The 24,396-nt window shown below is 49.8% G+C and overlaps 1 protein-coding gene across 5 annotated transcripts; it reads right to left on the minus strand.

Moving 5' to 3' along the window:
- Positions 1-4,181: 4,181 nt before the first annotated feature.
- Positions 4,182-17,990, minus strand: SFTPB (surfactant protein B). Of its 5 annotated transcripts, none has more exons than XM_012169361.5 (11): positions 17,908-17,990; positions 17,200-17,327; positions 16,702-16,773; positions 16,236-16,361; positions 14,493-14,645; positions 14,192-14,281; positions 9,987-10,170; positions 9,684-9,844; positions 8,812-8,892; positions 7,965-8,049; positions 4,182-7,845 (listed from the first exon to the last, which is right to left on the minus strand). In XM_012169361.5, exons 1-10 carry the CDS (start codon positions 17,972-17,974, stop codon positions 7,987-7,989), a joined length of 1,125 nt encoding a protein of 374 aa, XP_012024751.1. In that variant the 5' UTR covers positions 17,975-17,990; the 3' UTR covers positions 4,182-7,845; positions 7,965-7,986. The 5 variants fall into 5 exon arrangements, with proteins under 5 accessions (XP_012024751.1, XP_027822543.1, XP_027822542.1 ...); XM_027966742.3 differs by having other exon boundaries at positions 9,987-10,101; positions 17,200-17,330; XM_027966741.2 differs by having other exon boundaries at positions 4,182-5,360; positions 17,200-17,330.
- Between the last annotated feature and the right edge of the window lie 6,406 nt (positions 17,991-24,396).

Consider the following 24,396-nt stretch of genomic DNA (forward strand, 5'->3'; position numbering starts at 1 on the left):
GAGGCCATGCTGTTCATTGCAGTAGAGAGTAGCCTCTGCTCGCCACAACTAGAGAAAGCCTGTGTGCAGCCATGAAGACCCAGCACAGCCAAAAATGAATAAAATTGAAATAAATAATAAGATACTTGATACTTCCTGCTTATTGGACATTATGACATCCAGTGTCATCAATGTAGTGGACTACTGTTTTGTGGGATATCAAGATGATCAAGATGTCTGTACACTTTAAATGATAGAGAGTGGGAAAATTGGCATCATTCTTATGAAAAAATGTGAAGGTATACTGTTGGCCCTACCAGGGAGAAGCACACGACTTCTGAGGACCTTTATAAACTAGCATGGAGAATGAGGCATACAAAGTGGCAGAGGCTGTGCTGTATCAGTAAAGATGCTAGATCAGTAGATATGCAGTATCAGTAAAGATGACGCTGTGTCAGCAAAGATGCTGATACGTCTGGGACAACATCTTCCACTGGAGTCAGCATCTGATTAAGTTTATGATTGTCTGAAATTGCTCCCTAAGATCCCTGTGACTTCCGCACAGGCCCTCTGCCACTGTCATTCTTGTCTAAGCTACTGCCAAATTTCTCCCCACATGCACTTTAGTCAGGGTAATCTTTTAAAGCACCAGTCTAACCGAATCATTTCTTCCCCACACCCTGATCTTCCTCTTAAGACACTTCTTGGCTTTTACAATACAGACTGAAATCCTCAGCCTCTCTAGTCTCACCTCTCGGGACTTTTATCCTGATCTTGATTCCCAGACTCACTGGCTTCCATTCTGTTGCTCAAATGTACCACCAGATACCAGGCCTTTGTGCCATCTGCTTCCTCTGCGTGGGGTGCTCTCTTTGCCACTCTTCTTTCACCTCTCTGGCCCTTGTGTCTGCTCAACACCATGCATAGCTCTAATTGAGGGCACCTGAAGCTTCCCATTTTGTTTTCTGTGATTCTGCGACTAATGTCTGTGTCCTCAACTAGACTCTAACTTCCAAAAAAAGCAGACAGAAACTGTTTCTTTTGTGCCTAGTCATAAGTGGCTCAGACTGTAAAGAATCTGCCTTTGATGCAGAAAGACCTGGATTTGATTCCTGGGTCAGGAAGATCCCCTGGAGAAGCGAAATGGCTACCCGCTCCAGTTTTCTTGCTGGAGAATTCTGTGGACAGAGGAGCCTGGTGGACTACAATCCATGGGGTCGCAAAGAGTCAGATGTGACTGAGAACAATTTCACTTTCTAGGGAAATGCTTGACACCTTGGAGTCAATGATTAATAGTGTCCACTAAGCAAATGGCGTAGTACTGAGTCTGTGTTCTCTGTAGCCTTCTTTTGCACAGATGATTTTTTGTTTTTTTTTGGTCTCTTTACACCCTTCCCAAGGTGTTGATGAGATGGTTGAATGGCGTCACCAATGGACATGAGTTTGAGCAAGCTCTAGGAGATAATAAACGACAAGGAAGACTGGGGTGCTGCAGTCCGTGGGGTCACAAAGAGTTGGACACAACTTAGCAACTGAACAACAATAGCAACAAAGGAGTTGATAGATGCAGTTGTCTGAAATGTTAGGGACCACTGTTGAGGCTGACTGTCATGTCCTGTGTACAGTAGCTTGCGGTCCTTTGTGAGGGATATGTGGCCGGCTTCCGCCACTACTGTCTGAACAGGGCTCTGGGCTCATGTGTCTTTACATCTGTGATTTCAGCAGATGCTTCTTGTTTGGAGACCTCAAACTCTGGCCCGTCGGAATCGCAAATGGGAAAGAAGTGAAATCCATGCTTTCTTAGCTGGATGTCACAACACATGGAAAACACATCCCAAATTTGAAAGATCTCTACTAGGGAAAAATTTGCAGTGTATGGAACAGTAAATAAATAAATATACATGATATATTTTTACTGGCAAGACGATAAAAAGAACATCCCAGTGTAAAATCAGGCAAGGGACTTCCCTGGTGGCGCAGTGGATAAGAGTCCACTTGCCATATAGGGGACATGGATTTGATCCCTGGTCTGGGAAGATCCCACATGTCACAGAGCTACTAAACCCGTGTACCACAACCACTGAGCCTGCGCTTGAGAGCCCGTGAGCCACAACTGCTGAAGCCCTGTGCTCTAGAACAACAGGAGCTGCCACACTGAGCAGGCTGTGCGCTGCAACAAAGAGTAGCCCCTGCTCACAGCAACGGGAGAAAGCAAGTGGAATCACCAAAGACCCAGCACAGCCAAAAATTAACCAATTAATTAAAAAAAAAGAAAATCAGGCCAAAAACCCAAATAGGCATTTCATGAAAGATGAAACATAAATGGCCAAAAAAATTCTAAAAATAGTTTACTTAGTAACCAAAGAAACGCAAATTAGAATAACTAGAGATCTTTTAAACTTTAGCGAAGATTTGAAAGATTGCTAATATCCAGGGTTGATGAGAGTGGAAAAAAGGCACTTATTTACTGTTGAGGCAGAAATTGGTATGGCTGGCATAGAGCCAGATTGACTATCTTAGAAGTAAAGATGTACATGGTTTTTGTCCCCAGAATTTCATGTCTTGGCATTGATTCTAAGGAAGTAATTGGACTGGTAAACAAAGATATTACTGCCAGGATTTTTATTCTTCACAACATTGTTGATAATAGTTGTTTTACAAAACAAGGAGTTTTTGTCAAAAAAAGCATGGAGCAGCGGTGATAGGTATCTATATTTATTAACATGAAAAGATTTTTTTTAATTTAAAAAATTGTTTACTTTCCTTGATTGATGTATAGTTGGTTTACAATGTTGTGTGCCAATTTCAGGTGAGCAGCAAAGTAATTCACACACACACACACACACACACACACACGTATATATACTCTTTCAGTTTTCCATTCTAGGTTATTATAAGATAGTGAATATAGTTCCCTGTACTATATAGTAGATCTTTGTTGTTAATTTTAGAGGAAAGATTATTTTAAATGAACAAAGCAGTTTACAAAACAGTGTGTATCGGGTATTTCCATATTTGTAAATCTGTTATATCTATCTTTGCACGTGTGGAGAAAGGTTTGGAATAATATGTTATATATGTTATAAATGTTATAACGATTGTGTTATAGATTTAAAACTTCAGTTATTAAGCAGGGGACATATCCATAATTGTCTTTATTTCTCTATAACTGAACTTGTTTTGGCTTGTAAGTTCTTCCTACTTAATATTTCCATTTGAAAACAGCCCAGTCCCTTCTTGTTTAAAATGCAGGCAGCTTATCTTGGGTGACCACCCACTGAGCCCTCCTTTTGTTTCCCCTGAGATTGATTGACAGATTACACTGTCTTGAGGAGAAATGTTGACAACTGTGCTCTCCTGGGCCCCCCAGGCCCCCTCCCCCAAGTGTCACTCATTTTGCCTATCTTTGCTATCTCACGTTGGCTGCACAGGTATGATTTCTAATCCTCTCCAGGTCCTTGAAATTTTCATTGCTTCGTCACCAACTGTGGGCTCTTGTGGGCCCATCCATCTTGTTGGGAAAAAAACATAAAGCCCATCCTGATGGCCTCTGGGCTGTGGGGTGTGCTTGCTCTTCTGTATCAAGTCAAAGATGATGGCATCTGCCCCATCACTTCATGTCAAATAGGTGGGGAAACAATGGAAACAATGACAGACTTTATTTTGGGGGCTCCAAAATCACTGCAGATGGTGACTGCAGCCATGGAATTAAAAGACACTTGCTCCTTGGAAGAAAAGTTATGACCAACCTAGACAGCATATTAAAAAGCAGAGACATTACTTTGCTGATGACGGTCCGTCTAGTCAAAGCTATAGTTTTTCCAATAATCATGTATGGATGTGAGTATAGGACCATAAAGAAATCTGAGCACTGAAGAACTGATGCTTTTGAATGGTGGTGTTGGATAAGACTCTAGAGTCCCTTGGACTGCAAAGAGATCAAGCCAGTCAATCCTTAAGGAAACCAGTCCTGAATATTCATTGGAAGGACTGATGCTGAAGCTGAAACTCCAATACTCTGGCCACCTGATGTGAAGAGCCAACTCATTGGAAAAGACCTTGATGCTGGGAAAGATTGAAGTCAGGAGGAGAAGGGGGCAACAGAGGATGAGATGGTTGGATGGCATCACCTCATAAGTTTGAGCAGGTTCCTGGAATTGGAATTGATTCTAAGGAAATAATTGGACTGGTAAACAAAGATGTTACTGCCAGGATTTTTATTCTTCACAACATTGTTGATAATAGTTGCTTTAAAAAACAAAAAGGTTTTATAAAAAAAGCAATTAGCAGTGGTATGTTGGAGTTGAAGCCTGGCATGCTACAGTCCATGGGGCTGCAAAGAGTCAGATGTGACTGAGCGACTAAACTGAAGTGACTGACTGAGGGGCTCCCTCTGAGGTGGCCCCCAAGCCCTCCTACCTGGGTCCCTCTCAGAGTCCACTCTGATGTGTCCTCCTCAGGCCATACCCTGGCAACTGAAGAACAAGCCCCCCATGCACTGGGGCCCTAACCCCTCCTGGGGCTTCTCCTTCCCACCTTCTTTGGGAGTGCAGGGTGCTGAACACATCTCAGGGACTCCTGCGTCTCAGCTGGAGACAGAGATTGGCTCTTCCTGCCAGTTCTCTCCTCCCACAGGGGATCAGCTCCTGATCTTTTATTTTTTTTAACTTTTATTTATGTATTTATTTGGCTGCCCTGGGTCTTAGCTGTGGCGCATGGAATCTTCATTGCATCATGTGGGCTCTTTTGTCGTGGCACACGGGCTCCAGAGCGTGTGGGCTCAGTGGCTGCAGTGTACAGGCTTAGTTGCTCCACGGCATGCGGGATCTTAGTTCCCTGACCAGGGATCGAACCTGCATCCCCTGAATTGCAAGGCAGATTATTAACCACTGGGCCACCAGGGAAGTCCCAGTTCCTGGCCTTTTGAATGAGGCCTCCTCTTCGGCTATCAGGAGCTCACTCTTATGCTTGCTTTCAGGGTTAACAGTTAATGCCTCCTCTCCTCCAGGCTGTATATCTTCATCTTCCCAACCAAGCTTTTTTCAAAATGTAAAACACTCTTTGTCTCAGAGAGCTTGAACTTGTAATTGAAGTGATGGCATTCAAGACAAAGGTCTGCTATAGATTTACAAGAAGACTTCTTTAAAACTTCAAATTCCGAGGCCAAGGGTTTGTGTCCATCCCTGCCCCAACAGCAGGTTGTATAATAAGCTTTCCCTGCTTGAACAGTGGAGCCGTTCAGGGTAGAACCAAAGTGTAGCCAGGTGGATTGAAAAAGTCTGTAGTTCAGGGGCAAAGTCTCCATCTGCTATGGCTCTCTCCTGGGACTGGTAGGATTGTGGGTGATTCTACTCTCTTCTCATCTGCAGTTTCTGAATTTTCTACAATAAACATGTGGTTATTGTTGTTCAGTTGCTAAGTCGTGTCCGACTCTGTGCGTCCCCGTGAACTGCAGCACACCAGGCTTCCCTGTCCTTCACTATATCCCTGAGTTTGCTCAGACTCATGTCTGTTGAGTCGGTGATGCCATCCAACCTTCTCATTCTCTCTTGTCCCCTTCTCTGCTCTTGCCCTCAGTCTTTCCCATCATCAGGATCCTTTCTAAAAACGTGTATTTCTTTCATGCTAGGAGACATAATGACAAAAGCTCTTTTATAAGTGAAAGGACACTTCCAGGCAGTTAGGTCTGTAATGCTGAAGATTAATTCTGCAGGGCATATTTGGAGTTTGGGGCACCCTAGCTCATCTCAGTGGAAGGACTCTTTGGTGGGGGCAGGGTCACAGGTAGGGATCAGGCTGGAGGCAGTGGCAGGAGAAAGAGGCTACACGGGCATCTCTTTCGCCAACACGGAGCAGAGTGAGGCAGCCCCCAGCCTGGCTTACCTTCAGGGAGGGGCTGCGGCTTCCGCAGCGTCTTAAAGGGCAGTGTGTTTCCTTTCAGGACAAGGAGATGGCACTTTGTTGGCATCGTTACAGGCGCTGTATTACCTGGGAACCAATCCTCAGTGTGCCCAGCCCCATGCGAGCTTTGAGGAGATAAATCACAGCAGGAAATCGAGCCACCCTCACATTTCTAACAAAAGTTGGAAGTTCAACAGTGCTGCAGTCCATGGGGTTGCAAAGAGTCGCACACAACTGAACAACAACCGTACAAAAAGATAAAAAGAAAACCCCCTTTTACGTCTTAACAAAAAGCAACAGGAAAACATTCACATACAACGTGCCTAATTACCTTCCACCAGCATTGAGCCCCGCTGTGCCCATTTTCGACCACACCAGGGATTTCTTGATGTTTAAAAAAAGTTTAAGGATTTCATGTGTCTGTCTTTTCTGGGACTTTCTGTTCCCACTTTTATTCTTCTGAATTCTTAATTTTGTGAAAGTGTAGGCAGAGTGATTGTAAAAGCTAGTATCTCATGCACATGGAGATGGGAGTGATGCCAGGACAGGATTCTCCCCCCACTGTCCTCTTGATGCCAGGACTTGGAGAAGGACTGAGAGCCCACGACAAAGTCGCCTCAGCCCAGTGCTGGGGGTGTTGTGAGCATTGGGCTGGCTCTGGTGGGATGTGCAGGTGGCCCTGGGCCGGAAGCCCCATCTGCATTCCTTGTCCAGAAGATGAGGCCTTTGCCACCCCTCACTCCCAAAGTGGATGGAAGTGCCTCTGGTTCCAGGCTGTGGTTAGAGATAAGACATACCAGGCTGACCCAGGACTGAAGACACAATCTGCAGGCCTGTGGCCTACCAGCCTCAGAGCCTTTGGAGGAAAGGAGATGGGGAAGGGGGGCATGGGAATGAAGCCCACGCTTCTTCTCAGTGTGGGCAGGGCAGGAAGCCAGAGGTGGGGTCTTGTCATATGGAGAGTCCTGAAGACCACCTCACCCAGCTCTGCCTTTGTCACTGAGAAGAGTGAGGGCCAGAGAGGGGTGGTGTGTCTTGGCTGGGGACCCACGGCCAGGGGCTGGCAGAGTTCAGACCAGAGCCCAGGCCTTCTGTGCCAACCACTCCTCTTCCTGTTTCAACAGGGCTGGAAGGCCCAGCTCTTTCTGGCAGCTCCCTGACCCCCACCCCCACCCCCTGGCCCCAGAAGCTGCCATCAATGGGGAGGGATGACATTAAACTTGTCCCTGCAGGGAGGGTCTGAATTGTCACAGACACTTCCTCCCTACCACCTCCTCCAGGGGCTCATGATTCTAGAGGGTCTCTGGAGCAGGCTGGACTCCCCCCCACCCGCAGATGGGCCCTGGGGCATGAGCTCCAGGACGGTGAGGGGGGAGCTCACTGTTTTATTCACACCTCTAGCTCTTGCTCCAAGAATGTGGCCTGGTCACAGGTACTCATTGCATTGTAAAAAAACGAGTGAGAAGAGATGAATACATGACCTTCATGTTGGGGGCTTGCTCTGGACAGAACTGTGAAGTTGCCAGGTCTCTTCTCAGGGGCGCTTCCCTCTCCGGAGGCACCTGGCATGGAGTCTGCCTCTGACCCCCACTCTGTCCTAAGGGGTCACCTCTGACCCAGTGACATTGAGGGAGACAGGGAGGAGTCTCAGGTAGGAGGAGTCAGGCGATGGAGGAGTTCCTGGCATCTTTGGGGAGCAATGTCTGGTGTCCCCTGAGTTTCAGGAAAGGCAGGGCTTGGTGCAAGCACATTTGGTACTGAGGATCAGTGCATGCAGAGGGTGGTCTGTGAGGGGAAAGCCATGGTCAGGCACGGAAGCTTCCCTCTGGGCTGGGGGAGGGCCAGCAAGCTGGGAGCCGGGCCTGGCACTGAACGCCATGGGGATTCTGGGCAGAGGGGTGAGCGGGTTTGAGAGAGGACAGTCGAGATGGTGCTGCCGGGGCCCTCAGGAGCCTTGAGTTCAGCCTGTGTGGAGGAGGATGGAAGATTGGAGGCTGCCTCTTCCTGCTTGGGGACAGAAGAGCCCCCGCCTCCCGATGGGGGCAGGGCCGTCCCCGCTTCCATCAGTGGGAGTCTGGACTCACCTGCCATGGCTGTGCGTTCTCATCAGAAGTGGGGGCTGTGGATACACTGGAGAGGACTGAACGGAGTCGCACATGTCCCCAGGGCCTGCCATGGGACAGTATTAGGGCCCTGAGGCCTTGCACCCCTGATTCCCAGCTCTAAGAGGTTGGGGAGGCTCCCCCCACCCCCATAGGGGCAGCGCTCACTCCACCTGCAACCTCGCGAGAGTTCTTGGTGTGACCTTGTGGATCCCTCAGGCCACCCTCCAAGACACAGGCCTTCAGGGTGTGGAGCCAGAGGAGGGGCATACTTGCCCCAGGACACACAATTTGTACCCGCCCCCACCCCCACTAAGCACACACTGTTCAGTGAACAACCCCCATCCCTGAAAACACATCAAACCACACTCGTTAAGGCTGTCCCCCCTTCCCACACGCTCAGTCCCTTCAGTCCTGTTTGACTCTTTGCGACCCTCTGGACTGGAGCCCGCCAAGCTCCTCTGTCCATGGGATTCTTCAGGCAAGAGTACTGGAGTGGGTTGTCATTTCCTTCTCCAGGGCGTCTTCCCGACCCAGGGATTGAACCCAGGTCTCCTGCATTGGCAGGCAGGTTCTTTACCACTAGCTCCATCTGGGAAGCTCCTTCCTTCCCATACTCCCTACTTTTCATCCTTTTGTGGCGTTTTCTTGACTTCTCTGAGACTGCCTTGCCTATAGTAAAACATAGGAGGACACCTCCCAGTTGTGGGCCAGCACTCCTGGGGCTGCCCTGCACTGAGAACTATGGACTAGAGCCGGGGGCTGGGGGTGGGGAAGGACTCTGGGAGCTGAGGCAAGTCCTGGAACCAGCTGGAAGGGGTGAGGATACCTGGCAGGCCATGTGGGCATCCCAGCCGCTGGACACCAGAGTCTGTAGCCGGGGCGCATGCTCCTCCACAAACTGCTCACACTGAGGGAGGAGACAGACACAGGGCTAGGTGGACCCAGGCCCGGGGCAGGGCCCTCCTGCCTTACCGTCTGGCCTCCCCACTTATGTGGATCCCCTCAGAGCTCCCTGGGCCTGGTGTAGGTCCAGCCCTCGGCCCCCAGTGAGCAGCTCTGGCTGTAAGACTGAACAAGCCACTGGGTGGAAATGGGGGTTTCTGTCAGGAAAACCAGGGATCTCAGAGAGGGAGACTGAGGGGCAGGACCTTGACCCCATCCTTCCCTCCCCTCTCCATTTCAGTTCTGGAAGCCACCCTGAAGTTCATCTGGTCCTAGAGACCTGATGAGGGGAGCACTGTGCGGAAAGCGGTCTTCTCCAGGAGTCAGCAGGCGCGTCACCCACTCTCAGAGAACACCAGGGCTCCGGGACCCCAGGCCCAGGCCTCTCCTGCCGGTGGCTTGGTCCCCACTGAGTCACACCGGGAGGAGCCCTGGGGCAGGGACAGGACTGGGACCTGGAGAGGAGGCCAGGCCTTCTCTTGCTCAGCTGGCCCGGCATTACTCATCTCCTGGCGGATGACGGAGGCCTGCTCATCCTCCTGAGCCCATGCCCCTGGGTCAGAGACATCTCCTGACCTTTTGCCCTAAGTTACAACGATGTCATTGTTTGTCCTGCGTCCTGTCTGTGTCTGAGCACCTTAAGGGCAGAAGCCCAGCCCACTCTGTGTATCTCTGTCTGGGAAACCTGTCTTGGACCCAACCCTCCCCCTTGGGCAGCTCCTGGGTCCCGAGCCCCCCTGCACGCCTGCCCCTCACCTTTTGCCTGTCCAGCCAGGTGCCCAGGCAGGCCTGGCGCATTGCCTGTGGCATGGCCTGCTCACTGCTGTTCCCTGCCTGAGTGGTCACAAACATGCAGAGCTGGCACTCAGAGTCTTGTGGCAGCCATTCTCCAGGCAGGGACCCCAGGGCAGGGAGGGCTAGAGAGAAAAGACAGCCGCGTTCCTGTCCTCACTGGCACAGTGCAGGTGGACCCAAGAAGGGGAGGGTCGTGCAGGGCTGTGGTTGGCAGGGGAGGGGGTGGGAGCAGGTGATGGGCAGGGGCTGGGGCAGCAGGCTCACCTGGGCCAGCGCTGTCCTCGCTGGAGCACCGGAGGACGAGGCCGCAGACCAGCTGGGGCAGCATGCGGCCTAGCAGCGTGTCCAGGAGGATGACAGAGTAGCGCTCAACCAGGCACTGGCAGATGCCGCCCACCAGCAGGGGGACCACGTGGCACACCTGGGCCACAGTCATGGCCAGTACACCCTGGGGTGGGGGCCAAGAAAGGACAGAGTGGGACCTTCCCCCGAAAGACCTGCTCAGGGGGCTTTGCAGACCTTCCCTGGACGCCTTGGAGAATTATCATGCTATTTGCAGACAGACACTGAACATCAGGGGGTCCAGGGGACTTGTCCAGAGTCACTGAGCTGGTGCGAGAACCAGGCCATAGACCCCAACGCTGACTTCAAAGACTCTGGAGTTGTTGAAATTGTTGAAATTCCAGAGTTTCTCAGAGAAGTGGACATTGCTCAGGTCACATGGCAGCCTGGGGCGGAGGCAGAACTAACCCGAGTCTTTTCCCTCCAAACCTGGCGGTGCCACGCTTCCCCCACAGGTGGACAAGCTCCTGTCTGTGGCTCCCAGAGTCAAGCAGTCCCTGGTTTCAGGAGCCCCATGGAGAAGTAAGGAGTATCCCCACCCTACCCCACCCTTGATTCCAAACACAACCTCCCTGCTGAAGAGCAAGGAGAGAGGATGCAGGCACGCTTATTCCTCCACTCCTTTATTCATTCAGCCAATTCATGTAAAGAACTTTCATATGTGAAATAAGCTACAGGGATCTACTGCACGTCTCAGGAAATATAGCCAATATTTTATAATAACTATAAATGGAGTATAACCTTTGAAAGTTGTGAATCACTATATTGTACACTTGTGAGTTATATAATATTGTACATCAACTATGTTTGTGTGTGTGTCCCCGGTTGCTTCAGCTGTGTTCGATTCTTTGCGACCCTATGGACCGTAGCCTGCCAGGTTCCTCTATCCATGGGATTTCCCAGGCAAGAATACTGGAGTGGGTTGTCATTTCCTCCTCTAGGGGATCTTCTCGACCCAGGGATCCTACCTGCACCTCCTGAGTCAGATTTTTACCTGCTGAGCCATCAGGAAGCCTTGTACATCAACTATACTTCAATTTTCAGAGAAGGCAATGGCAACCCACTCCAGTACTTGTGCCTGGAGAACCCCAGGGACAGAGGAGCCTGGTAGGCTATAGCCCATGAGGTCGCTAAGATTCAGACACGACTGAGCAAATTCACTTTCAATTTTCACTTTCCACTTTCATGCATTGGAGAAGGCAATGGTAACCCACTCCAGTGTTCTTGCCTGGAGAATCCCAGGGATGGGGGAGCCTGGTGGGCTGCTGTCTATGGGGTCACAGAGTCGGACACGACTGACACGACTTAGCAGCAGCAGCAGCATACTTCAATTTTAAAAAAAGGACCAGTATGTGGCAGGCTGGCCTGGGCCCTGTTCCTGCCTGAAGCCCCTGCTGTCCCTCAGCATCAGGACACCCAAGGAAGGAGAACAGGGGGACGTGTATATTTTGGGGATGTGACACCTTCCAAATGACACATCTCACCACAGGACCCGTTTTGCTTGCATCAGATCCCAACTTGTCCTCTCCTCCCGCTATGATGAGGGGCCCCAGCTCTGTCAAAGGCTGGCCATCTCCTTGTGCACAGGGTCCACCCTGCATCCCCCTCTGTTCTGCTCCATTGCTTCTCCCTCTTGCCCTTCCCTTTCATCAGCATGTGAACATGCTAAAATAGCTTCTGTCATTAAAAACCCTCACCCATCTTGGGGGTTCCCTGGGGGTTCTCTGGCTAAGACTGTTCTTCTACTGCAGGGGCTGCAGGTTCAATCCCTGGTCAGGGAACTAAGATCCCACAGGCCAAAAAGTGAAAAAAAAAGAAACAAACAAACCCAAAGTCTCACCCATCTTCTCTTCCCTTCCCAGAAAAACTTCAAGAAAGAGTTATCAATACTGAATGCTGTAGTTCTGTCTCTGGAACTCCTCCAAAAGAGCTTTCAAGGTCACCAGCAACCCCCCGGTCATGTCTCGTCGACCCGTCAGCAGATTTCACCCCAGTGACCACTCCCTCCATGCTGAAATGCTTTCTTCTCTCAGGCTCCACATCCTCACGCTGTGGTGTCCCCACCTCCCTGGCTGTCCCTTCTCAGGCTCATTGCTGGCTTTTTCTTCTTCCTCCACCTGGTCCACCCCACATCCCTGGATTTAAATCTTGTCTGTAGCCACGACTCTCAGACTGACGTCTCTGGACCTGGCCAGAGATCTGTCAGGCTGCCTGCTTGTTGCCTCCTCCTGTGCATTATACAGGCAACTCGAACTTATCACGGCCAGGAGAGAAGTCCTAATTTTTCTGCCCAGACATGTTTCTTCTCAAATCCACCCATTTTAGTGGGGGGGGGGGGGGGGGGGGGCATTCCAAAGAGCCTGTTGCTCAAGCCAAAGTCCACAGAATCATGGCTGACTTCCCACTTGTCTTCATGCCCCTGCGGAGCCCACCTCCCAGACAGACCCCAGTTCCCCTGCTAGTTCCAGGCCCACCGTGCTTCCTGCCGTGGTCTCCTTAGGACTCACCTTGCTCTCATTGTTCCCTCCCTTCTGCCTGATACCATCTTCAAACACCAGGAGAGCGATCTTGCTAAAGTGTAAATCCAGTCATGGCTCCTCCTGCCTGAAACCCTTCCACAGCTGTGTACTGCCTTCAGAAGAAAGCCCAGGGCTTTTCTGGTGGCTGAGTGGTAAAGATTCCATATGCAATGCAGGAGCCACGGGTTCGCTCCCTTCCCCAAGAAGATCCCACACGCAGCTAAGCCGGTGCACCACAACGACTGAGCCCGTGCATCGCAACGACTGAGCCCGTGCTCCGCAACAAGAGAAGCCACCGAAGTGAGAAGCCTGAGCTCTGCAGCTAGAGAAAAGCCTGTGCAGCAACAAAGACCCAGCGTAGCCAGAAATGAATAAATAAATAAAACCGTAAGAAAGAAGAAGCAGAACAAAGCCCAGTGTCCCTTCACTTGGCCTACCCTCTGCTCTCTTCTCAACCTCTCCCGGCAGGCTGCGCGCTGCAGCCCAAGCTCATTCTGCTTAAGACTCTGCCCATTGGTCCTAGTTGTTCCTCAGGTCTCAACTTAACCTCAGGGATGCTTCCTGACCAACCATCCCACCCCCATTCTCCTGTCACTCTTCCTTCCCTCATCTGTCTTAATTCTCTGCTCTAACTCATCACTACCTGAAAAAAATCTCTCCCACTGCAATGCAGACTCAGGAGGGTGGACACGCCCTCAGTGAGCAGGCGGCCATACTGGCCCCATCTGGAAGGGCCAACAGGGCAGGTCTGTCCTCACTTGGGCCCCATGTCAAGGCAGGGCTGTCGGGCGATGGTCACTATAAAGTTTGGAAGACTCCATGTTCAGGGTGGGCAAGGATGGGGTGTCTATCTAATTCTTCTTTTGTAAAATGAAAGCACCTTTTCTTGGTTTCTTCCTTCCCTCCTTTTCCTCTCTCTTCCTTTCTTCCTTTCTCTCTTTCCCTTTCTTTCTCTGTCTCTTTTCCCCTTCCTTCCTTTCTTCATTTCTCTCTCCCTCTTTCTTTCTTTCTCTCTTTTTCTTTCTTTCCCAGCAATTTGGTATAGATTTTACTGGAACAATGTTTCACTTTGTTTCTGATACATACATATCCCAACCTTCAGGATATGAGGATATGACTCTGAATAGAAAACTTAAAAGCAGCATTTCCACAAAGACAACTGAGATTCTTTTCTGTATTTTGACACCTGGCATAGTGCCTGGAGGGCTTCCCTGGTGGCACAGAGGTAAAGAATCTGCCTGTCAGTGCAGGAGACCTAAGAGACGCAGATTCAATCCCTAGGTCAGGAAGATCCCCTGGAGAAGGGAATGGCAACCCACTCCCGTATTCTTGCCCAGAGAATTCCATAGACAGAAGAGCCTGGTGGGCTACAGTCCATGGAGTCGCAAAGAGTCGGACACGACTGAGTGACTGAGAACACACACATAGTGCCTGGCACCCAGTGAGGGCTTCACAATTGTTGAAGAAGCTCTAGTCCTGGCACTTAGAGGCCCAGCCCGAGGGCAGGGTGCCTCGGGTGGGAACAACGCACAAATGGCCCCCTCCTAACCTCTGAGGAGGGATGGGGGAGGTGGAACAGTGGGGAGCCCTGTGCCCTGGACGACTCACCTTGGGAATCACAGCCTGGATTCGTTTGATCAGAGTCCGGCAGAGCCAGCAGAAGGGGAGAGGGATGGGGAACCGCTGCTGGGAGAGGTCCTGGTGGAAGAATCATGCTGGAGGCAGGCTGGACAGCAGGCTCGCCCAGGCTCTGCTCACCAGCCTCACCTCCTTCTCCTCTCCTCCTGCTCCCATGTTAGGCCCTGTCTGTAGTTGCTAGTGCCCTTCCCGGCTCTGCCCCTCCCAGGTCAAGTGCTCCCAGCCTCCAGGGCCTCGGCTATGGCCCTGTTGCTCTGGATCCCCACCTCACCTGTGTCTGAGGCCCAGGCTTGGCCTGGAGGGCCCCTGGCAGCAGGGGGAGGGCCATCTTGTCCAGCAGAGGACCCCATGGCTCTGGCCCCTTCCCTGGCTCTGGGTGCCTGGGCTTGCATAGGCCCACATGCTGACAGATGAACTTCGGGTTCTAGGGCACAACACAGGGTAAGGGGGTGGTTAGGGTGGGGGAGGGAGCCCCACTCCTGCTCAGTCTGGCTCAAGGATTCAGATACCAGGCCACTGTCTTTGGCTTGGAATGAGGGGAGCAGGCTGGTTTGGGGTTGTGGTTTAAGATTCTGTAGAGGGGATGGGGGAGACCAAAGGCAGAGAGGGAGGTCATGTGGGGGCTTTGGGGCACTTGTCTGTGGATGTGTGTGAATGAGTGTGAGCATGGATGTTTGTGGGAATGAAGGAGTATAAGTACATGAGATTGTGTCTTTTGTGTGAGTGTGCAGATGATGTGGTTTTTATTTTTTTTCTGGAGAAGAAACTCAAATTTTATTAGACAAACTGTTATTCTTTTTGCATTTTCTGTAATAAACCTTTAAACTACATGGACGCTGCCTTTCCTTAATCAAGAATGTGAGTTGTGAATTCAAAGGACAGAGGTCAAAATCAAAGCTTGACCAATTATTATCTGTGTATCTTTGGGTATTTATGTGTTCAGTCATATCCATGGGACTGTCTGTATCCCTCCAGGCTCCTCTGTCCATGGAATTTTTCCAGGCAAGAATACTGGAGTTTGTTGCCATTAACTACTCCAGGGGATCTTCCTGACCCAGGGATCGAACCTGTGTCTCTTGCATCTCCCGCGCTGGCAGATGATTCTTTACCACCAAGGCTTCCCTGGTGGCTCAGTGGTAAAGAATTCACCTGCAGTGCAGGAGACTGGGGTTTGATCCCTGGGTCGAGAAGTTCCCCTGGAGAAGGGAATGGCAACTCACTCTAGTATTCTTGCCTGGAAAATTCCGTGGACAGAGGAGCCTGGTGAGCTACAGCCCACGGGGTCGCAAAGAGTCGGACACAACTGGGTGACTAAGGACACACATTCTTGGGTGTTAACTCCTCTGAAGCAGTTGTTGGAAGATTCCTTTAATTACAGTATTTTAAGGACTTAAAGCTTAGAGCCTACTCAGAGTTAGCACAAAGTAGAATTTGTTATTCTTGTGGGATGCTGTGAGTTTTACCTGAGACTGCGGAGAAGGCGAGACTGGAAAGGAGACTGGAAAGGAGACTGGAAAATCCCATGGACGCAGGAGCCTGGTAGGCTGCAGTCCATGGGGTCGCTGGGAGTCGGACATGACTGAGTGACTTCACTTTCACTTTTCACTTTCATGCATTGGAGAAGGAAATGGCAACCCACTCCAGTGTTCTTGCCTGGAGAATCCCAGGGACAGGGGAGCCTGGTGGGCTGCCGTCTATGGGGTCGCACAGAGTTGGACATGACTGAAGTGACTTAGCAGCAGCAGCAGCAGCAGTGTGTCTGTAGTATGGATTTGTGACCCAGTGTATGTTTGTATGAAGAGTGTGAGGGTGTGTGTAGGTGTTTGCAAGTGTGCAGGCCCACTGTGTATAGCTTAGTGGGCGGGGCTGTAATCTGGGCACCAGCTGAGGGGCACTGAGCTTCCTGGACTGGGTGTGGGTAGGATGTGTGCGTGTCTGTGTGTGTGTGTGTGCTGGGGGTGACTCTGGGAAAGGGCAGGCATGGAGGCTGCGAGGCGAGGTGGGCAGGCCTCACCATCTGGCTCTGGAAGTGGTCAATGATCAGAGGGAAGTAGGTGTCCAGCAGGTGGCGACACTGGGGCACCAAGAGTTTCAGCGGAAGAACATCGCACTCCTGCTCCAGGAATTTGCGCACTGTGTCCTGGGAGGCAGGCCAGAGAGAGGACTGTTAGCCTGGCCTCTCTGAGGTCTGCCCCATCTGAGCCCCTGGACATGGGGCCACTGCCCAGCTGACTGGTCACCTTCGCCCAGGGCTCTGGAGTTGGGAGGGTGCTAAAGGAGCTGGGTGGTTGGGCACAGAAAGGGTAGCTCCCCTTGGGAAAGACTGTGATGCTGAGATCACTCCCAGAACCCTCTCCTGACCAGGAGACCCCTGGTAAACCCAGGCATCACCCCCAGCTTGGAGATGCTCCTTTAAGAGGCTCACCTCTTCTTCCATCTCTTAACCTCCAAACTTCAATTCAGGGTACGGGCCTCATTACCTGGAAAATGGCCTCCTTGGCCATCTTGGTGAGGATGCGGGAGATGTTCTCACATTCCTGGCACAGGTCATCCTGAGGAGAGGGCCCCAAGGTGGAGCACGTGATGGGGGGCATGCTCCCAGCTCAGGTGGCTAAGGCTGACAGGGCACTCCAAGACACAGGCAAGTGTCCATGATCCCATCCCACCCTGTCCATCCCATCCCATCCCATTCATTCCATCCCACTCATCCTACCCCATCCATCCCATCCGATCCCATCTCACCCCATCCCATCCAATCTCATTTATCCCATCCATCTCATCCCATCCCATCCCTTCTCACCCTATCCACCCCATCCCATTCATCCCACACCACCCTATCCAAATCATATTCTATCCCATTCCACTCCATCCCATCCTATCCCCTACAGGGGCTCCAATCCATCAGGCACATCCCGAGTCTACCCAGGACCCTTTACCCTGAGCCCTTTTGTCTCCCTACATCCTTGGATAGTACTCACGGCTTCCGCATGTCCCCAGACTTCCTGCAGGCAGTGCCCTAGGGCTCTGCACTGCAAAGCTTGCTCCAGACTTTGGCACCAGAATGTGGGGCCCTGGGCACAGGTCAGGGAGTAGGTGGTCCCCACAGCTGCTGTTTGAAGCCAGAGAAACCCTGGATCCATGCCACACCTGGTGCACTGGCCTCCCCCAAACTCCACACCTAATTTTACTGGGATGCACGGCTCTTAAACTTGCTAGAATCAGACAGCTCTGGCTTCTCTTGCTCTGTGTGTTTATGCTAAGTTGCTTCAGTCGTGTCCAACTGTTTGAGATCCTTTGAACTGTAACCCCCCCAGGCTTCTCTGTCTCTGGGATTATCCAGGCATGAATACTGGAGTGGGTTGCCATGCCCTTCCCCAGGGGATCTTCCTGACCCAGGGATCGAACCCATGTCTCTTGCATGTCCTACATTGGCAGGCGGGTTCTTTACTATAGCATCGCCTGGGAAGCCCTCTACTCACTCTACTGCCTACCAGCTGTGTGACCTTGGACAAGCCCTGGAGTCTCTGAGTCAAGGCTCCCTCTTCTTTAGAATGAGGATAATGTCCAAACTAAGGATAATGCTTGGGACAGAGCCAGGGCTCAGCAAATGGTGGAGAAGTTTGCAATGCCCCCTGCACACCTAGCCCTGGAGGGTGGGGAGGCAAGGGGAGGCTGGGGGGACTCACCAGAGCCCAGACCACAGAGCATGGGCAGCAGCAGCAGCAGCCACGGCAGCAGGCGTGACTTGGCCATGGCACCTCCACAGCCTGGACACCCTGCTTGGGGCGGGGGCCCTTATAGCTGGGGGCTGGGGTGTGGGGGCAGGGCTCTGTGGGAGCAGCGATGACCTCATGTTTGCCTTTGCCCTAGAGAGCCCTCCAGATGCTTTGATCCCCACCTCTTCCCAGCAGTGACACTCCTGCCTGCCCCCTGGCCACCCCCACCCTGCCGTATCCTGCCCGATGACCTTCCCTGCTCCCTTTGCCGCCTTCCCACCCCCAAACACACATTCTTCCTCTCAGGGCCCTGGACTCCCTCCAACCTGGGGGCTCTTAATCCTTCACATCCAATCCCATCTCCCTGGGTTACGGAAGGGGAACTGAGACAGGACCAGAGTAGCAGGGGTGACTCCCCTCCCTTCTCCATCCGGGGCCTCTCTGGCCTCCTCTGCTCTTGAGCAATGACTCTAAAGAGCTTCCTGCCTGGCTCTTGACCAGGGGCAAGCCCTGGAGGGGCGAGCCTGGAGATGGCCACCTACTGCGACCTTCTCCTTATTCTTTCCTCTAGAAAACTCCTCTGCTTCTCTGAGAACATGGCTGGCATCGGTCAGAAGAGCGTTTACATGAAGCAAAGAGAAAAAAAAAAACAACAAGTATCCCAAGTATCTGAGACAAGGGGCACAGCTTGGCAGCTCAGGGGGAAGAAACTGTCCTTCACAGTTGCCTGGTCAGGACCCCCTGGGCAGCGCACATCCAGGAATAAGCTGACCACCCATGAGGGGCAGACACAAGGGGTGAGGGCAGGGAGTCAGGTGCGGGCTCGTGGCCACCAGTGTGGCTGAGTCCTCTCCAGCAGAGGATCACGGGAGCTACTTCTGGCTCAGGCAGGTGGGAATCAGTACCACTGGACTCATGATAGCTGAATGACTCTCAAGGTTGCACAGGGGTTTGGGCAGTTTCTGTTGGCCTCAAGCCCTCATCAGTATGACAAATTGTTGCTGCCACAGGAGTCAGCCAAGAGTGTGTGTAAACATGTGACAAAGATGGGTCCCTGTGGTTTGAATTCCTCCTAAGAAGGTGGGACTGGTGAGCGTTTAACAGAGGAGATGTCCTGGCACACTCGGGACTGCCCTAGCCGCAGAGGGTGGGGGCTGCCTGCGGGGCGATGGTCAGGGTGTCTAACCGTCTTGCTCACAGCACACCGCACGGCAGGCTGGTTCAGCAGGGAGTCTCAGGTTCATGCAGTCACTCTGGGGCCCAGGCCCATCCTTCCGCTTGTTCTGTTGTTCCCCAGGCCTTGGGGTCCTCCCCTGGTTCCTCTGTATCTGGACAGCAGAAAGACGGGGAGTGGGGAGTTGAGGATCAGGCCCAAGAGTAGCCTTCATTTCTGCTCCCAGTTCGTGGGGCAGGACTCCATCACACTGTCCCACTTAATGGCGGGAAGGCTGGGAGACCCCAGGCTCCCGGGCGCCCAGGGGAATGGGACCTGGGGTTGGACACATGGCATTGTCTCAGATCCATCATGCTAAACACAACACTGTGTGTTCTAGGGGGGTTTTCTGAATAGTGTGTCCACGGTTCCCATCAAATCCTCAAAGAGCCGCTCTCGCCTTCTGAGATAGCCCATGCTCTATCTTTGGAGTATGTCTCTGTCTAAATAAATCCATTTCTTACCTTTCACTTTGTCTCTCAAAGAATTCTGTCTTCAATGAGACATCAAGAATCTGAGCTTCATTAAGTCCTGAAACTAGTCACTATGGATGCTTGCTGCTCTGGACTCACATCCTCGTGACACAGTAACTCCAGACGAAGGGAAGCCTACATTTGGCTCTAATTAGGTCACAGGTTTCCAAACCAATTGCTATGGCAGGAGGATAAAGTTGGCCTAGGCAGCTTCTGGGAGTGGATCAGGGGTCGGGGGCAGAGAGAATTTCCATTTGACAAGGTGACCAAATGTCTCAGACAACCACCTTGAAGTAAAGATACTGAAACTCCTTCAAGTGGGAGAAGTTAACTCGTATGCTGCCCCTAAGCACATAGACCCCAGATAAGTTGGACCTGAAGATTAATGATGCTGACTCCCAATTGCTTCACCACAAACTCATCAGAAGAAAGTCCGTGAGCTGATCACACCCTTTACTGTAAACCATTGTATGAACTGTATGTAGAGTATGAACCATTACTATAAAACTCCTCCAAGTTAAGACACATACTTTTTTGAGGCTGGAGCCCACTGTGTCCCCTCTTGCCTGGCAAAGTAATAAAGCTATTTTCTTCTGCTTCAGCCCCCCTTCACCCCCAAATCCTCAAAGAGAGATCCAGGTCACCCCACTCTTTAGAGCTGCAATCCAAGAGGATAAAATAAACACACAAAACCAGTCATTGGCTGAGCTGCCTTGGCCCAGGGCAGGGGTGAGATTGTTGACCTCCTGGTCCCTGGGTGGGTCTCTGGTTTTTCTTGCTTTGATGTTACCTGCATCTCAATCTCTGATTAAAATTTTACTTCTCAGGGGTGGGAGGAGGGAGGAGAGGGTGGGCAGTTTGGGGTTAGTAGATGCAAACTATTATATATAGAATGGATAAAAAAGTAAACTCCTACTGTACAGAACAGGGAACTATCTTCAACATCCTGTGATAAACCATAATGGAAAACAATATAAAAAAGAATGGATACAGTTATATACATGTGTATAACTGGGTCACTTTGTTGTATAGCAGAAATTAACACACATTGTAAATAAACTCTCCTTAAATGAAAAATAGATTAAAAAAGAGAAAAACAAAAAAATAAAAGGAAAAGAAAGAAAATAATATTGGGCTTCTACAGGGAGAGGCTGCATAGATGTGCTGTACAGCTAGTTGTCCTGACCCACCTTTTTTTTTTTTTAACCTATTTATTTTGTATTGATGAATAGCCAGTTAACAAACAAGGTTGTGATAGTTTCAGGTAAACAGCAAAGGGACTCAGCCATACAAATACATGAATCCATTCCCCCCTAAACTCCCCTCCCATCTAGGCTACAAAATGACATTGAGCAGAATTCCTTGCTGGTTATCCATTTTAAACAGTGGTGTGTACATGACCATCCCCAAATCCCTAACTATTCCTTCCCCCTATCCTCCCCACCCACTCAAACCCTGAAACCACAAGTTTGTTCTGTAAGTCTGTGAGTCTCTATTTTATAAGTAAGTTCATTTCCATCATTTCTTTTTAGATTTCACATATAAAGGATGTCATACAATGTTTCTCCTTCTCTGTCTGACTTATTTCACTCATCATGACATTCTCTAGGTCCAGCCATGTTGCTGCAAATGGCATTATTCCATCTTTCCAATGGCTTAGTGATATTCCATTGTAGATATGCACCACATCTTCTTTATCCAGTCCTCTGTCGATGGACATTTAGGTTGATTCTATGTCCTGGCTATTGTAAACAGTGCTGCAATGAACACTAGGGTGTATGCATCCTTTTGGATCATTTTTTTCACTAGATATATGCCCAGGAGTGGGATTGAAGCATCATACAGAAGCTCTATGTTTAGTTTTTTAAGGAACTTCCATACTGTTCTTCACAGTGGCTGTACGAATTTACATTCCCACTAAGATGGGCTCAATAAAGGACAGAAATGGTAGGGACCTAACAGAAGCAAAAGGTATTAAGAACAGGTGGCAAGAATACACAGAAGAACTATACAAAAAAGATCTTCACGACCCAGATAATCACGATGGTGTGATCACTCACCTAGAGCCAGACATCTTAGAATGTGAAGTCAAATGGGCCTTAGGAAGCATCACTATGAACAAAGCTAGTGGAGGTGATGGAATTCCAGTTGAGCTATTTCAAATCCTGAAAGATGATGCTGTGAAAGTGCTGCACTCAATATGCCAGCAAATTTGGAAAACTCAGCAGTGGTCACAGGACTGGAAAGGTCAGTTTTCATTCCAATCCCAAAGAAAGGCAATGCCAAAGAATGCTCAAACTACTGCACAATTGCACTCATCTCACACGCTAGTAAAGTGATGCTTAAAATTCTCCAAGCCAGACTTCAGCAATATGTAAACAGTGAATTTCCAGATGTTCAAGCTGGTTTTAGAAAAGGCAGATGAACCAGAGATCAAATTGCCAACATCTGCTGGATCATGGAAAAAGCAAGAGAGTTCCAGAAAAACATCTATTTCTGCTTTATTGACTATGCCAAAGCCTTTGACTGTGTGGATCACAATAAACTGTGGAAAATTATGAAAGAGATGGGAATACCAGACTACCTGACCTGCCTCTTGAGAAACCTGTATGTAGGTCAGGAAGCAACAGTTAGAACTGGACGTAGAACAACAGACTGGTTCCAAATAGGAAAATGAGTACGTCAAGGCTGTATATTGTCACCCTGCTTATTTAACTTCTATGCAGAGTACATCATGAGAAACGCTGGGCTGGATGAAGCACAAGCTGGAATCAAGATTGCCAGAAGAAATATCAATAACCTCAGATATGCAGATGACACCACCCTTATGGCAGAAAGTGAAGTGGAACTAAAGAGCCTATTGATGAAAGTGAAAGAGGGGAGTGAAAAATTTGGCTTAAAGCTCAACATTCAGAAAACGAAGATCATGGCATCCGGTCCCATCACTTCATGGGAAATAGATGGGGAAACAGTGGAAACAGTGGCTGAATTTCTTTTTCTGGGCTCCAAAATGACTGCAGATGGTGATTGCAGCCATGAAATTAAAAGACGCTTACTTCTTGGAAGGAAAGTTATGACCAACTTAGACAGCATATTAACAAGCAGAGACATTACTTTGTCAACAAAGGTCTGTTTAGTCAAGGCTATTGTTTTTCCAGTGGTCATGTATGGATGTGAGAGTTGGACTGTGAAGAAAGCTGAGCGCCAAAGAATTGATGCTTTTGAACTGTGGAGTTGGAGGAGACTCTTGAGAGCCCTTTGGATTGCAAGGAGATCTAACCAGTCCATCTTAAAGGAGACCAGTCCTGGGTGTTCACTGGAAGGAGTGATGTTGAAGCTGAAACTCCAATACTTTGGCTACATGATGTGAAGAGCTGACTCATTTGAAAAGACCCTGATGCTGGGAAAGATTGAGGGCAGGAGGAGAAGGGGACAACAGAGGATGAGATGGTTGGATGGCATCACCAACTCAGTGGACATGGGTGTGGGTGGACTCTGGGAGTTGGTGATGGACACGGAGGCCTAGCATGCTGCAGTTCATGGGGTCACTAAGAGTTGGACACGACTGAGTGACTGAACTGAACTGAACTGACTGTGTATGAGGGTTCCTTCTCTCTACATCCTCTCTGGCATTTATTGTTTGTGGATTTTTTTGGTGATAGCCATTCTAGCTGATGTGAGGTGATAGCTCATAGTTTTTATTTGCATCTCTTTAATAATTAGTGATGTTGAACATTTTTTCACGTGCCTCTTGGCCATCTGTATGTCTTTTTTTTTAGTAACAATTTTTTTTTTGATATCATGACTTTTTTCATTTAGTTAATTAATTAATTTTTGGCTGTGCTGGGTCTTTGTTGCCCTGTTGGCTTTCTCTAGTTGTGGCCAGCAGGGGCTCTTCTCTATCAATAGCTGCAGTGTGAGGGCTTCCCATTGTGGTGGCTTCTCTTCTTGCAAAGCTTGGGCTCTAGGGTGCTCGGGCTCAGTAGTTGTGGTGCATCGGCTTAGTTTCTCTGTTGCAGGCATCTGGGATCTTTCCAGATCAGGGATCAAATCAGTGTCTCCTGCATTGGCAGGTTCTTTACCACCAAGCCACCAGGGAAACGAGCAATGAAATAGTATGTGGCCATATGAAGGAATAAAATTCTGATGTACGCTACAACATAGATGAACTTTAAAAACAAGATGCTCAGTGAAATGTCAGATGCAAAAGGACAAATAATGTATAGTTCTATTTATATGAGATTTCTAGAGCAGTCAAACTCATAGACAGAAAGTAGAGTGGTGGTTGCCAGGGGCTGAGGGGAGAAAAACTGAGGACTTAATAATGTTTAATGGGGACATAATTTCAGCATTGCAAGATGAGAAAATGCTGGAGGTGGACGGTGGTGATGGTTACACAATATTGTGAATGTGCTTAATGCCGCTGAACTATATGCTCAAGATTGTTACAATGGAACTTCCCCGGTGGTCCAGTGGTTAAGACTCCTTGTTTCCAATTTGGAAGGTGCAGGGTCAATCCCTGGCTAGGGAATAAAGATTGCTAAAATTGTAAATTCAATGTTTTACCCCAGTTAAAAAGAAATGGGGTGGGGTGGAGAGAAGAGAAGGCAAGAAATAAGTCAAGCTGGAGGAGAGAAAAACTGTTTGCCTTTTCTTTTTTTCTGTGGCTCCGATGCATGTGGGATCTTAGTTCTCTGGCCATGGATCAGACCTGTACCCTGCAATGGAAGCACAGAGTCTTGACTACTGGACTTCCCTGTTTCTCTTTCATTT

This window comes from Ovis aries, chromosome 3, assembly GCF_016772045.2.
Source record: "Ovis aries strain OAR_USU_Benz2616 breed Rambouillet chromosome 3, ARS-UI_Ramb_v3.0, whole genome shotgun sequence".
NCBI lineage: Eukaryota > Metazoa > Chordata > Mammalia > Artiodactyla > Bovidae > Ovis > Ovis aries.

Bases quoted from the DNA above. Each gene is read 5' to 3' on its own strand.
- SFTPB (XM_027966741.2), bottom strand. From the start codon at position 17,974: ATGGCCAAGTCACGCCTGCTGCCGTGGCTGCTGCTGCTGCTGCCCATG. The intron at 16,774-17,199 runs GTGAGTACTATC...CCCTCTCCTCAG, and splicing joins TCTGGGGACATGCGGAAGCC to GATGACCTGTGCCAGGAATG. The intron at 9,845-9,986 runs GTGAGCCTGCTG...TTTTCTCTCTAG, and splicing joins CGAGGACAGCGCTGGCCCAG to CCCTCCCTGCCCTGGGGTCC.